This window comes from Fukomys damarensis, unplaced genomic scaffold, assembly GCF_012274545.1.
Source record: "Fukomys damarensis isolate Sample0158 unplaced genomic scaffold, DMR_v1.0_HiC HiC_scaffold_23, whole genome shotgun sequence".
Taxonomy (NCBI): Eukaryota; Metazoa; Chordata; class Mammalia; order Rodentia; family Bathyergidae; genus Fukomys; species Fukomys damarensis.
In genome coordinates, this window is record NW_022900935.1 from 26,186,676 (window position 1) to 26,202,134 (window position 15,459).

The 15,459-nt window shown below is 39.5% G+C and overlaps 2 protein-coding genes across 7 annotated transcripts in view; one reads left to right on the plus strand and one right to left on the minus strand.

Moving 5' to 3' along the window:
* Nucleotides 1–170: 170 nt before the first annotated feature.
* Tex38 (testis expressed 38) lies at nt 171–4,532 on the plus strand. Of its 3 annotated transcripts, none has more exons than XM_010610244.3 (2): nt 171–235; nt 3,845–4,532. In XM_010610244.3, the coding sequence occupies exon 2, from the start codon at nt 3,970–3,972 to the stop codon at nt 4,447–4,449; it is 480 nt and encodes a 159-aa protein (XP_010608546.1). In that variant the 5' UTR covers nt 171–235; nt 3,845–3,969; the 3' UTR covers nt 4,450–4,532. The 3 variants fall into 3 exon arrangements, with proteins under 3 accessions (XP_010608546.1, XP_010608547.1, XP_010608545.1); XM_010610245.1 differs by lacking the exon at nt 171–235 and adding an exon at nt 670–685; XM_010610243.1 differs by lacking the exon at nt 171–235 and adding an exon at nt 3,212–3,308.
* Nucleotides 4,533–7,167: 2,635 nt separating this feature from the next.
* Efcab14 (EF-hand calcium binding domain 14) overlaps nt 7,168–15,459 on the minus strand; it is a 39,303-nt gene continuing 31,011 nt past the window's right edge. For all 4 annotated transcript variants that reach the window (XM_010610250.2, XM_010610249.2, XM_010610248.2 and 1 more), the window contains 3 exons: nt 14,865–14,976; nt 13,381–13,506; nt 7,168–9,623 (listed from right to left, as the gene is read on the minus strand). In XM_010610250.2, coding sequence (XP_010608552.1) covers nt 9,448–9,623; nt 13,381–13,506; nt 14,865–14,976 — 414 coding nt within the window. In that variant the 3' untranslated portion in view covers nt 7,168–9,447. The remainder of the gene's footprint in view (nt 9,624–13,380; nt 13,507–14,864; nt 14,977–15,459) is intronic.

Below are 15,459 nucleotides of genomic sequence, written 5' to 3' on the forward strand. Positions count from 1 at the left end.
CCGCGCCTCGCCACCGAGGTTCCGCACACCCGAAGTTCCGGGCTCTGGAGAGGGGCGAGGTGGAGTGAGGGGCAGGGGGACGGGAGTTGGAGGGACTCCCCGCTCCCACCCCCGTGTGAGCTCCAGCAGCCCGATGTGTTAATACTAGACGCTTAGTCCCGGGAGCCTGCTGGGATCACTTCCTCCCCCTCGAGACCAGCAGCCTCTGCGCGCCAAGTGGCCCCTGGAAAGACAGGTCGGTCCTTTGGGTCCTCACGGAGCCTGCTTCCTTTTAAATTCATTTGACACCAGCAGTAGCAGTCCATCCTTCCGCATTAAAGGTTGGCTCACCAGTTGTCATCACTATTACAGCATCTGTTTATTGAGGTTGCTGTGCAGAACACTTTATCGGCTTCATATCTTATAAAGCGGTTATCACAATAATTTACATTTGAGCAAACAGGTTGAGAGAGTGATTTGTCGGAGTTCTTCCCGAGATGAGCTCATTTCAAGATGCCAGCTGCTTCTAGTGCCTTGTTTCCCTCGATTTCTTCGCATCTAAATGGAGATGGGTTCAAACTGAACTTACCTTCTCCCCAAAGAGACATCAAGAATGGTCTTTGACCAATCTTTTTTCAGCCACCTCCCCCCTGGAATGGTCTCCTCCTCTTAACCCAAATATCGCCATCTTCACTTCTTGAACCAGGTGTGTGAATTTATGAGATCAGGGACAATAACATCACCATTTCTGTGGCTCACCTGCTACCAGCATGAGTGGACCCTGTGTAAGGGAGTCATTAAATGTTTGCCTTACATAGAAGTCCTTGTTCAGGTCTTACCTGACCCTCCTGAGCCAGGGAGAGAGCCTCCAACTCTGTTTAGTCAACTCATGGAAGTGAAACCTGCCCTGTCCTAAGAGCAATGCAGGGGAAGACCATAAATTCCAAGTGTGCTTCCCTGTGTTTGGCTCAGGATTTTTGCACTATTTCCTCTGCTCAGATTTACACATGAATACCTCATTTTCAACTAGGGCTCAGTTTACACATCAGCACCTTAAAGGAACTTTTCTTGATGGACCCCTCCATCCTTTTACAGTCTATTTTTTACCCTAATTATGTCCCATTGTTTTACCCTATTATCTTTATGGCAGTTTTCATTATAAAAATTCTTAGATCCCTTTTTACATTAACTAATGGAGATTACATTCCAGTGGAGTGAGAGATGAAGGAAAACAAAGTAGGGTAAGAGAGATATAAGTAAGGGGACACTCAAGCAGAGACCTGAAGGAAATGAAGGAAAAATCTGTGTGGGTATATGGGGGAAAAGCCTTACAGTTAAGGTGAACAGCAAATTCAAGGCTCCAGTGCAGGAACATTTGCTTACCCTGCTTAAGGAACAGCAAAGTGGTTATTGTATCTGGATGAATGAGGGGAACATCAGTAGAAGACTAAGGAGGTGTGAGAGAGTTGGTTAGATTGTTCAAATTGGTGGTTTTTAATCTGTGAGATTAGAAGTCACTATAGGTTTTGAGCAGAAGAGTAATATGTACTACTCTTAAAAGGATCATCCTTTCTACTAGTGGGATTTAGGGTCTGTGGAGCAAAGATGGAAACTCTTCCAAATGTCTAATTTGTCCTTGTTCACCCAGGACTTTTCTTGCTTTAAAAACTGTATTTTTTCCTTTGAAACTTAAATCTAAAAAGATGAAGATATTTAGATACCAGTGTAATATTAAACACAGAATCCACAGTATCAACGTGTATTTTATCCTCTTACCACTACCTGGCTAAGTTTACATACTTTATACATAATAAGCACTTTCAATGTTGACACCAAAAAGTCCTCTCTTATTGAACCAGGACTTTCTTGGTTTTAGCATTGAAGACTCCATGGCCTGAATGCAAAGAATGGTAATATTAAATCCAAAAGCAGGCTGTAAAGAGTTAATCTCAAAATTGGCTTGTTTTGAGAAGTGAGTCTGGCCGAAGTCTATGCCACTGCCAAGATCAGATGAACTTGCACCCAAATTCCATTTCCACAACCAAAATCTTACTAGGAGGACAACATTCTAATTACAACTATATATCTTGTCTATTCTATTCCTAATTCGAGAATGCTTTGTTTTGTCCTTTATAAGCCTTGTTTACATTACTTTCCATAGAAACTGCACATAGCTTTCCTTTACCCCAATTGATTACCAATAAACGTCAATGCCTGGGGCTGGCCAGCACCTTCATAAGTTGCATTGGCATTGGTTGTCCTGGCACCCTGCTTTCTCTCTCTTAGTTCTGTCTCTTAGTGTATTTTTTTCCTCAGGCCTGCAATGTATACTGGGTACTGGAACCCAACTGCAAGGGTCTCCGGTACTGAGAATCCTTTCAAGTCATGGTCAAACAAGATAACTGGTTATTGTACCTGGAGATCACTGATCCAAGGGGCTAATGTTATAGTGTTGGAAAAGTGGTCAGATTTTGGGTGTATTTTAAACAAAAAGTTTCAAAATTTTGCTAAGTATGAGTATGATAGAATGAAAGGAGTCAAGGATGACATGCAGGTTTTTTAACTGAACTGGAAGGACAGAGTTGCTATTTAGAGATCAAGAAGGATACAAGTAGACTAGATTTTGGAGAAGGGATCATAGGAGTTTGTTTTGGACACATTAATTCATGATAATAGAGTGGCAAGGAGGGATGTCAACCAGGCTGTTGGGTAAATGAGACTCTGAGGTGTGTTCCAGCTGGAGATATAAAATGATATTTAAAGTCATAGTGTGGATGAGATCACTGAGGGGTAAATGTAGATAGAATGCTAAGGACAGAGCTCTGGGGCATGCCAACCTTTAGAGATCAGGCAAAAGAAGAGAAACCAGTAAAGAAGACTGAAAAGCAGGGCCAGTGATGTAGGAGAGGCAAGGGAAGTGGACCCTGGGGGAAAACTTTGTGCTAAATGCTGTCCCAAGTTATACACTAGGGAACTATAAAGACAGGAGTAATTAAATGGTGCCAAGAAGCCAAACTAAAACCTGTGGGGAGGTAATTCTTTGGTGGACCAGTCTCTGGCAGAAGTAATGAACATTTACCTTGACCACAAGATGCCACTGGATGGAGTACCTTTCTTCCATTAACTCAGGACCACTTAATAAGCACCACCCCTAGAATGCTCAGGGCTCAGAATCTGGTAACCTCCATTAGGGAACAATGGGTCCTGAACCTTCTGAAGACTCCCATTGGTAGAGGGATGAGTGGGTGAGTTCCCAATTCCAACAGCCACAGGCCAGGAACCAACGCTAAACTTTATGAATTTCCAACAGCATCCGAGTGTCTCTGATAGTAAGAGTCCCTCTAATTCCTGTCTTTTGGCTTGTGCCCTTAGGCATAGGGACACTCAGGGAGGATCCATTGCATTGATGGGGTGGTGGCTGCCCACTTGGAGTGCTAAACAGTTAAGAGGTAGTCTCCTCTAGGAGGTTGAGGATTCCTTCAAGGCAGAGACTGTGCTCTCCCAAACCACAGGAGATATACTGGTATCCCCGTGAACTGTTGAACTGAAGTTCCTTGCCCTTACTGAGGCTTCTCAGTACCATGGATTGGATGGATCCTGGGCTGGGATCCCAGAGGTCTTACTGCACCTAGGCAGGTCATGCTACCTCAAAATCTGGGGTTCCTTATCTGTAAAGTGCTACAGTAGCCTCTTAAGCTCCCTGGGCATCCAGCTTTGACTGATGAAAAGAATGATGTAACAAGTCTATGAGGAAGGAGGGACAGATGGAGAAAATGTGGTTTAGTGGAAGGAGTGATTGACAAGTGGGTCAAAGAGATGACTGAGAAACAGCTCAGCTTTTTTTTTTTCTTTCTCCTTGCTGTAGTGTGGGTGTTGCTGTATTTTGGATTCCTGGGTCTGTGTTCTGTGATCACGGGCAGCTGCATTATCTTTCTGCAATGGAAGAAGACTGTATGGCGGAAAGCGCGTGCTCAGCAGTGGGTTGAGGTGATGAGAGCTGCCACGTTCACCTATAGCGCACTGTTGTACTGGATCAACAAGCATCGGCAGTATGGGATGAATGTAGCCATCAATACAGGCCCTGTCCCTGCTGTTGCCAAGCCCGAGACTGACGTCCAGAATCCTGAGCCTTCTTGCAAGTTGGATATCCCTGAAGACACGAACTACCCTGTCCAATACAGCAATCCCAAGATGGAGGATCCTGATCCTCTGCAACCCACTCTGGTGGCACCACAACAGCCCATATCTTCCCTGATGCTGCAGCCCCAGCCCAGCTCCCCACTCCCAATCCTCATCTTTCAAGAGGCACCTTGTGCACTAACACTCTACAGCCTGCCTCCCATCCTGAGCCACTCTGTCTCCTACCCTTTGGCCAAGCATCCTGAAAGGAATATCCACTTCCATTCCCTCCCTGCACTGGCCCACAGGGCAAAGAGCTTCAATGCCAGACTTTTTGCTGCAGAAGTCTAGCCTCCTTTCACTGGTAGCTACAGCTCCTGAGGGCAGAATAGAAAATGGAGCTTACTTCAGGGAGGTGGTACTGATACAGAGATCAGCACCCATCTGGGTGTCACATTTTGAAGATTAAAAAAAAAAAAGTTTAAGGTTCTCTTGTGTGTCATTTGCTGTCAGGAGGGTGTCTTTCCTGTGTTTGGCTCAGGGAGTCAGGCACTTTGCAAACTAAGCTGCAAGGTCTCACCAAATACAAAGGTTGGCTGTGGGGGGACATACTGAACCAGTACTTGTAGAAGGATGCGATTCCTCCATTCAATATTAAGCCCAAGGCCTAATTCAATATTAAGCTAGGCCCTAGGCCTGTTCCCAAAGACACTGCTCTTGCCTAGCACAAAGGTATGGAGGTCCATAGTGGCTGTTAGTGGGCAAACAAGTCTTTATGAGACCTGTGAGCCAGAGGACACTAAGGGCTTGAATAGCTGATATCTATGATGTATGGATTTGTAGGTGGTCATCTCTGTACATTGTTTCTAAGACTCACAAGAATACTGACACATGGCTATTGTAAGCCTCCTCTTACAGATGAAGTGACAGGTTCTTGAGGGTACAGGGCATATTCTTTTTATGTTGCAGAGCCAGTTCTCCAATTTACATCTGCCAGGGATCAAAGTTCCTGATCTTTTCACCACAGCCCATGGTATTTCTTCCCTAATCCTGTGTCATTAGAATGTACCTGGTGAATGCTTTAGTGTGTATAGGGTATCAACAACTTGGTACACACATTGGCTTGGAGGGAGTAAAATTATGTGTAGAAATACATCTATTGCTTATCTTTCTTAGAGCTCCATGGCCTCCCATAAATTAAGATCTGCTATAAAGGAATATTAATAATTTTTGTCTTATAAAATTTTTATAAGTCTTATAAAGTATAACAGTCTTATAATGACAAAGGTAATACTATCTATTTGTTCCCTGTTTAAAGAAAGTTTTCAGGGTAGGGATTTAGCTCAGTGGCACCACTCCTCATAATCACAAGGTCCTGAGTGGTCCTGAGTTTGATCGCCAGCACCAAAAAAAAAAAAAAGTTTGGCTCTGTCACAGAATATACATTTCTCCCTTTTACTTTGAGAATGAGTGAATCCTTTCATTACACTTGTAAATAATCTAAGTATAGGGGAAAGGCCACTCAGAGAGTATGTATGTGTTCCTAGGACCTACTAAACATGTGGAGTTAGTTTTTTTATATGAAAAAGCCTCAGCCCCATCATACGGCCTCTCTAGCAATCGATTTAAAGCCTTTTTCTTGCAAACTTGCTATTATATCAAATCTCTAAATATAAAACAGGCTTAACTGGAGGTCAGGGGATCACTCTTCCCTTATCTTGCTCCTTCCCACTCTGCAGATCCATAAAGCCAAAGCCTTGCAGCCTTCACTTCTTCAAGCCAAGTATTGCAATCCAAATATATTCTCCAAATAAGGCAGATTCTTGAACATTACTTTTTGTCCACCATTTGTTACTCCTTGCTTTCAAAAGGAAAAGAGAGGGCCTGGAATTTAGCTCAGTGGGCCACCACCTGCCTTGTAAGTGCAAGGACCCAAGTTCAATCCCTGGTACCAAACCGAACCAAACAAAAGGAAGAGAGAGTCCAAAAATAGGGAACAAAGTTTTTTCCCCTAATAATCAGTGGGAGGGGGAAGGCTTTTATTCAGACACAGTGAGAGAAAAAAAGAAATGTTTTATTTAGATAAAATGGCTGTACTATTGATATGAAATAAGCAAAGCTGAATCAAGTTATGGAAACCTTGAATTTACTCTCTAAACAAAACCAAAATTGCTTATGCATTACCAAAATAACCTCACTAAAACAAAGTAGATTTACATTTCTTAATATGAGAAAATGAAAAGGTAGGTTAGGTTCTTATAACAAATACACGCTCTATAAATTCTCAGGAATACCCAAATGTGTTCTGGTTTGGATATGAAAGAAGGTACCACACATCTAGCTGGTGCTGACAAGCAAGCCAATGAGGTGTGTAGCAAACAAAAGCTGTCACTAAAAACAACTCAACAGGCAGTTAAGAGTATGAGTCCATTACAGTCAAAATCCTCAACTGTGACCAGCAGGACTAGCAAGCAGAGGCTGAGAAGGTTATGTCCAGCAACTGCAAAGAAAGAAAACTGCAAGGGAAGGGTAACAGCTAATGGCAGGGGAAAGGTGTCCACTCCTCTGCTTTGCTGATCAGACCCATTCCTGAGTGTCAAGCACCCTTCTGGCCTTCAGACAACACTACAGTCATCTTGAAGCCAGGTACTTTCTTCCTTTGTTTTTTTTTTTTTTTTCTCTTTCTATACTACTATTTGCCTCTTTTGACTTGTGGGGAACTTCTTTACATACACATTATGCTAGAGAGTACAAGGCCACAGAACAAAAGAATCAAGAAGCAGTGCTTTGGGAAACTAGAGAAGCAGTAGGAACTACCAGACTGAAAAAGTAAAAGGATTCACCAAAGCCAGACTCACCACCACTACTCAATCTTTGTCTCAGAGCTGAGATGTGACAGGTGAGGCCTGACTACAGTAACAAGACACAGGCTAAATGAGGACAACATAAAAATGAAAATTCCTAATTAACAATGAGTGGTGGGCTTCTGGGGCTCTTAAGTCAGTGTCTTTGCTCAACTGTGAACAAAGGAGATCTGGATACCTACCTCCTTCCAGGAGATATGGCAGCTTCTCAGGCAGGACGACAAAGGCCTGAGTGCAGCATGGATGTCTACGGAAGACTTGGTGGGGTGGGAATGGCATCACACATGGCTCTGTGGTGATGCTGGGAGACAGGCTTGAGGTGGGATTTTAGAAGAGAAAGTAAAACACAAAAACCAAAGAACCGCACAAAACTTTTATGGATAGTTACTGGATGCAAAAGAAAAGTACATACCACAAAGAGTTAAGGTGTCCTGAAAGTATCTGCCTTGAATAAGAACTTGAAACTAAAAAGGACAAGCTACATTACCCTCAAGTATATTTCATATAAATCAGTTTTCAAAAAAATACCTTCCAGGTACAGGCATACTATTTATGGTACAATATATACAAATATAGCAGTATAAGTCAATTTATTGCTAGAATTTTATTGGTTGTTACAAAACTGTAAGGGTGTATATATTAAAAAAGAAAGGGGTGCATGGAAGGCAGCCAGAAGAGCAAGTTATCTTCAAGTTACAAAAGTGCCAGACTAATTTAAAATTATAATTTAATTCTTCCAAGAAAGTGAAATAGGCAAGGAAAATGTTAAGGAAAAAAGTTTAAAAAGAGAAATATAAGCCAAAATGAGATAAGCAGAAAAAACTTGGTCTTGCTTTAACTAAATTTTAAGACTTCTAGAAAGAATTTAAGGTTAGCCAACATCAACTGAATGTAATGTAAGTAAAGAAAAAAATGGGATTTAAATGTTTAAGGGTACTGGACTACATCCATGGATGACAGGGCAACTTGGACAAAATTAAATGGAAATGATCTTTACTAAAGAAGTCTGAGAGCCTCTCTAGTTTCTCCCTGACTTATCTATATCAGTGTTAAGTTCTGTAAAGATTTTCTTTTGTGTTGCTCAGACTGCTTCTAGGAACAACACAGCAAGTCCAAGTCAACCTAAGGTGATATGGAGGTATTACTCCTTCCAGTCCAGGGGCCTTTTGTGTCAGGTTTACACAAATATTTAAAGGGAAAAATATTGTACTTGCTTGTATTAGATTTGAAAAAAAATTTGTTACCATCATGTGAAGGCTCTTGCTCCAGGCCTGCCTGTGATAGACCTGAAAATTATAAGGAAACTTGAATATGATTTCAGGTTTATTTTATCTCTTTGGCCTTAGTTATCCCACCAAGCAATATATCAGATTCTTTTATAAAATCCCAAAGGGTATGGTTTTCTGGGTCAAAATCAGAAGCACAGCTTCCCTCTAACGCTTTGGGTGGTCGGTCTAAGACAGTGACTGCCATTCAGAATGGAGACAGTACTGAAGTAAGGAGCCAAATATAACTTATTCTGCTTGTTTGTTTTTAAAGACAGGCTCTTACTATGTCAGACTGGTCTCAACTCATGATAATCCTGCTTCAGCCTCCCAAGTGAGGGGATTGCAGGTGTGTGCCACCATACCTGGCTCCAATTATAGCATTAAGATAGACTTGAGCGTAGGGTGGCTAGGAGAAGATCATTTAGCTTGCTTGGGAAGGGGGGCTATAGCTCCTCACTGGATAAGGTTTTATGTTCATAAACCCTGAAGGAGAATTTAAAACAAAAATCCCCACAACTCTACTAAGCCTGGGGCTGGCACTATCCCTACAGCATCCATGCCCTTACCCTTTATGCCAAACCCCACGGCAGCACCAGGGCTTTTGAGGATTGCTGTAAGGAGATGTGAACAGTTTCAGTAGCTACCAGATCAGAATAGTGATTTTTAATAACAAGTCATTTTTCACATCCCGTTCAAAACCATTTTCCCTACTTTCCACACAATATGCATAATCTTTCATTCATTTTAAATATTTACAAACAGAAAAGGCTTATCTTTTAAAGAAAAGACATTTTCTGAATCTCTATAAAGTGCAGCTAATTTAAGGCAAATTTATATGAAATATAAAGGTGGCTTATTCTCTCTATATACACATTTTCCAGTTTTAAAAGATAAGGTCTCCTTCCCTCAAAAAAAAAAAAAAAAAAAAAGAAAAAGAAAAGAAAAGAAAAAAAGGGCTTTATTTTTTTTCCTAACAATTTTAAAATGTAAGATCATTCTAGCTTCAGGAAATCGAACACTGTATTATATGTAAAATGTTTTTCTTTTTTTTTAAAAAAATAACTTTTTATATAGCTTTTTCAAACAAGTTAAAAGGTGGCAATGTCTGCTACAGTAGTTTGAAAGAGTGAGGGCTGATGGGTAAGTTTTTGTTAGCAAGTAGATTTTAAGTTGTCCACAGTATGTATATATCTATTTCTAAAATATGCCTGATACAGTTAGACACCTAAAGCTACTCTTAGCTCTAGGAACGAGTATCTTCCATCTCCATTGGAATCAAATGCTCTCAAATTCTCTGGTTCGGGTATGGCAGAACCTAGGGAGTTCAAAATTTCCTGGTAGGTCAGCTTCCCATCCACGTCCTGGCCAGTCTTATGGAATAAATCCTGAAGATCTGTCAAAAAGGAATTACAAAAGATGTGTATCTATACATACAGCTAAATGTACTTAAAAGTAACCTCAAATGAATTTAAAGAACTAAAAGAAAAGCTACTTTGCAGATTTTGTTTTACAAAGGCAACATTTAGGATCTCACTAAATTAAGACGGAGGTTTTTTTTTTTTTTTTTTTTTTTTTTGGTACCGGAGATCGAACTCAGGTCCTTGTGCTTGCAAGGCAGGCGGCGGAACCACTGAGCTAAATCCCCGGCCCAAGACTGAGTTTTGATTCTGTAAGAATGAGAATATTGTATCACATTATCCTTGGCAAATAGCATAAGTGCCGGACAGTCATGGAAAACATTCATGGATTGGCTTTCTCTGTGTCCAGGGCCTTCTGTTTAGATTTTATTCTAGATAGATTTTATTCAATGCTGAAAGGGTGGAAAAGAACACAGAGACCTATTCATAAGATTTAGCCTATGAGAGAGACTATGGTGAGTGTGAGATTTCTTGGTAGATGGCTGAGCAGAAACTGGAGGAATGTCTTGAAGTCCATAAAGCAGTAACAATCCCCAAGATTCACAGTTTTCTGAATTTTGATAGGAAAACCAAAGCTTAAAAAGGAAAGTAACTTACTGAAGGTCATATAACTCTTACATAACTCTATATAGACCGAGTATGTTTTCTTATTTTTCCTAGTGCTCTTTCTAATATGTGACATTGTCGCTTTGAATCCAGAAATTAAGCAGATCAAGGAGCAGGGCCTTTAAGACTGATGAAATGCCATTTCATCTTCAAAAAATATTGGTGAGGATATAGAAAAATTGGATAGATTCGTCTTATATTGGTGATAAGAATGTAAAATGGTTAGCTACTTGGAAAAATACCTTGGCAGTTCCTCAAGACATATAATATGACCCAACAATTTTATTGCTAGGTATATACTCAAAGGAAATGAAACATATATCTATATAAAAACCTGTACACTAATGTTCATAGCAGCATTGTTCCTAATAGCCTCAAAGTGGAAAAAACACAAATATTCAACTGAGGAATGGATGAATAAAATAATGTCCATACAAGGGAATATTATTCATCTACAATATGAATAGGCCATGAAGACATTATGCTAAAAGAAGCATACTCAAGTTCACATACTGTATGAGTCATTTATATGAAACAAACCCAAAAGGCAAATCTATATGGACAGTGGTTGCCAGGAGGTAGGAGCAGAAGGAAGTGGGGAGTGATTGTTTAATTGGCAGAATTTTTTTTTTTTTTTTTTGATACAGGGTCTCACTGTGTAGTTCAGGTCAGTCTTGAACTCACTATGTAGCCCAGGCTGGCCTTGAACTCACAGCGATCCTCTTGCCTCAGCCTGTTAAGTGCTGGGATCCTAGGTATGTGCCACCATGCCTGGCTAATAGGCAGTTTTGTGGTGGGGTGATGAAATTGTAGAATTAGATACTGGTGACAGTTGTACAATTGAGTATACTAAAAACTGCTCAGTTATACTTTTTTTTTGTTGTTTTTTGGTATTGAACTTGGGTCCTTGAGCTGGTGAGGCAAGCAGCAGAAACACTGAGCTAAATCCCAGGCCCAGTTATACATTTTGAAACGCTATTATGGTATGTGAATTATATCTCAATTCTTAAAAAAGCAGAGAGCTATATTTTCTCACTCTCTCTATAGTTTAAAAAATTTGGTAGATAAGAAAGAGAGCAATATTACCAGTTGACCTGTATCATTTTTATTCCCCAGGCATTATTTCACTCAATATGACTAGAGTATGTCTACCAAGAGTCCATAACATTTAAAAAAGGACTTCATTTTATCTCCATAATCAAATAGAGGATTTAGTGTCTAATACTGAAGGTCAATGGGACCTATGTTTCTTTAAAAAACTTCCTAAATTATTTTCTTTTCTTCATTTCTTCTTGATACTCAGGAAGAATTAAAATGGCCTGAAGGGAGGAAAACCAGTTCCAGTCCATCAACAAGTTCTTGTAAACACCTTCTGAATAGGGCTTGACTCTCACTTCAGTCAAAGGCCCAGCAATGCAGCTAGTAAAACCTCAAAAGCACTATGACAGCCAGAAAAGCAGGTAGAGCTGCTTCTTCCCAATGCCTGCTACCCAGTGGCTAGATCATTTTTTTTTTCATGGCTTGAGTTTATATAATACTCGATAGCAGTATTCAAATAAAAAATGATTGCTGCCTTAAGTCACTGCAAAAGTACCTGAGGCCTACAGTGAGATCTGAAGTACAAATGTTGACTGCTATTCTTTAATATAATAATCATTCCTCATTCATTTTTATCAGTTCATGATGTAATAATGGAAAGTGGGAGGAGGCAACTTGTGTTGCCTTTGAACACAATACTCTCCCCTACATAGAGAACAGAAAGGAAAAAAAAAAATCAGAGATAGGGAAAAAAAGTAATCGCATTTAGATGGGAATATAAATCTTGCCTGTTTTATGCTTCAAACATTAACTGCAGTCTGTCATTAATTCATTCATGCATTTAACAAATATTCATGTGTACCAGGCACTGTGTCTGGGAGTGATCAGGAGGACATAAACCTTACCTATGGAAGTTAAATTTTCTATCTCCCCAGGAAATTACAAGAGTGACAAGTGCTAAATAGGGCAACCACAAAATGTAACAGCACACAGGAGAAGCCTACTCTGGTCGTGGAAGGTAATGTTTCCTGATAAAATGGTATCTAGGCTGAAGTGAAGAAAGGTAGGTAGACAGGAATGGGTAATTTTTTTTTGCAGGAAGTTAGCAAATGCAAAATCAAGAGGTCTCAACATTGCAATGAATAGATGACACTACTGGAAACAAAGCAAACATTTTTCTGTGAATTATGTCCTTCCTACTAATATTTATTTTGCTAATATTTTCCTACTAATATTTATTTTATTGTCCAGATTTGGACTGGAGAAACAGGGTCAAATTTCATTTTATTTTGCTAATATCACAATATTGTTTTTGTCTTTATGCCTTCTACACTAGACTATAATATCCTTGAGGAAAGAATTTGAGATTGTATCTTATACTGCATCATTATAACTTTGCATGTGGCCCAATGAGGTGAATGAAGACCCTAAAGGACAATTATAGAGATAATATGGTTCTCTGGTTAATAGTGCAATCTTTTGTGACAGCCAGTCTCAGACTGAAAATTCTGCTCAACCAATTATTTGCTACTTGGTCTTAGGTATTTTCCTATCAGTAAAATGGTATATAAATAAGTCACACATGTGTAAATACCGAATAGTTTCTCTGGCGTGAATAAAGTATAATAGTACATAAAACCCTAATGATATAATGGACCATGTGAAATAGGAAGAAAGGGGCTAAAGGTGTAGGGAAGTGGGAAGGGTAGGGGAAAGCTAATAAGGGAAAAGAAAAAAATAAGAAAATGAAAAAATGGAAATGAAGTGTTTGTAAAGGGGGAGGGGAGAAGGGGTGAAGGGAGGGCACGGACAAGGGGGAAAATGAGAACCAGACCTGTCATGTAAAGGTACAAGATCCCAATAATGAATGTAACTGTACTGTATACCTAAAATGTACCAATAAACTCAATGAGGGGAAAAAAATGGGTATAATACATGAATTATATTCACAGGATGGTTAACAGGGCATGATGCATATTGAGCATTCAGAAGAAGTACTTAATGTTATATATCTTCTTATAAGTTAAAAACATTAAAAAGTTAATATTTTGAACATTCCCACCTTTATCTCACAGCACACAAATTTACCTGCAATGCTAGAAATTCCTGGTAGGGAGATAGGTCTGAATTGGGCAGCTTTCTCAATTTGGTCTCCAAGAAATTGTGAAAATTTTGGCAAGGATGATGGCTTTGATGTGAAACTCTGAACTTGCTCTGTAACAAACACATACACTTTTAGTATAATCAAATCTAACACCAAATTAAGCTAGTATTAAAGGCTATCTTTTAGGGCAATTGCATATGTACGTAATTTAAGAGAAACTGTTGAGAATTAAGTTGCATAGTTATTATATAAAATTAAAGTCTTGGATTAAGATATATATGTTTGTGGGTAAGTGAAGATGAATCAATATTACATTCAGGTTTGAAGAGGCAATCCTGTTAGAGTTTATTGTATAAGATTAGCACCTCTAATTAAAAAATTTGAAATCTGAAATGCTCTAATACCTAAACTTTTTGAGTACCAATATGACATAAATAGAAAATTTCACACATAACCTCATGTGATGGGTTGTAGTCAAAATGAAGGTGCACTATATACTATATGAAATCATCATCAGGCTATGTACATAAGGTATCTCATTATGTATGTGGATGTATTCCAAAAATCAGAAAAGATCTGATATCTGACATACTTTCCATCACAAATATTTTTGATAAGGGATACTCGAGCTATAGTATAAGTTAGTATTGTACACATTTAAATGGTAGTAGTTTAAACTATGAAGTGACAACATAATCTTTGGATTTGAAAGATCTTTTGACACCTTGTGAGATGTGTAGTCAGTCTGCTCTGGGATAACGTGCTACCAGACAAGCTGATTCTAGAAGAGTGCTGCTGTAAGATTATGTAGCCTTGTGTTAGAAGAAGGTCTCTCACTATAGTTCTCTTTCCTACCCAAAAAAATTCAAGGTAGCTGTACTGCTTTTCCAAAACTGAAAAATACTTCCAGGAGGGGTCAAGGTCAACACAGTCCAGTGCTTTTGTTATGCCCTCATAGGGCCTAAATCAATTTAAGTTAATGCATCTGCTAATACTGATTAGTTATATCCCTTACCTAGAGCCAAGTGCCCTTCCAACCCAATAAGGCCATAATTATATGTTAATATAATAACATTATTTTAGGGGCTAATATTAGAGGACTAATATTTATTTTTAAGTAAATTTTATGCACTTACAGAGATGAAAAGACTCCTATAAACAACATTTAAAACTAGTTTAATATACACTATGACAATAATGTTTTTGCTTATAATTGGATGCAGACAGCATGGAGAAGTCTATTTCCAGCTAAACATTACCCATTCTTCCCTTAATAGACTAGAGTACAAATCATGTACAAAATGGGCTTTTTCTAAATGAAAGCAAAGGGCATCAGCTTCATCTCGGTGCACTCAGGCATCATTCACTCCGTTCGATCAGTGCTGCTGGAACACCTTCCCCGCTCCCTGTGTGGGAGGCAAGCTTCCCAAGCCTGCGTGAAATATTCAGAAGCAAGCCCAGTGCTTACCTTCATCTGCAGTCTCTGGAGGCCTGTTACTCTCAGGTTTGTTTGTGAGAGCACTGATCAGCTGCAGCTTCTCTCGTAGCTTGGATACCTGAGAATTCGAACTATCTTCTTTCTGCCCAAAACAAAGATCAAAGAAGGTTTAAGGTAAAGTAAGACTTACCTCAATCTCCACTGTGTTCTTAGGGCCTATTTAGCATATAGTGCTTGACCTTCAGGAGGTTTCTTCTAAAGGCAATGAAGGAATGAATCAGCAAATACTAGAGATACCTTTGGTGCTCAGTGTTGATGAGTATCTAGCCAGACCCTTAACGGAAAATTATGCTCCAGATGATCTGATTCACTGTGAACATTTGGCTGATGGGGGAGGCATGCATGGTCAGCAGTAAAGGAAATGTACCCTTGCTCAAGTGTCTGTGAGATACCCATTTCCTAAATGAGGAGGATACTGTTGTCTAGGAGCTATTTCACACTAACTAAATAACTGTCCTGAATCTCTCACATCACTTTGTGACTGGATCTCCTAAGGCAGAGCTGTGTGCTTTTACCACCTGAAAAAGAAAAAAGCAGTGGAACCCAAACAAACCATGAATATCCC

Bases quoted from the DNA above. Each gene is read 5' to 3' on its own strand.
- Tex38 (XM_010610243.1), top strand. From the start codon at position 3,275: ATGAATTTCCAACAGCATCCGAGTGTCTCTGATA. The intron at 3,309-3,844 runs GTAAGAGTCCCT...TCCTTGCTGTAG, and splicing joins GCATCCGAGTGTCTCTGATA to TGTGGGTGTTGCTGTATTTT.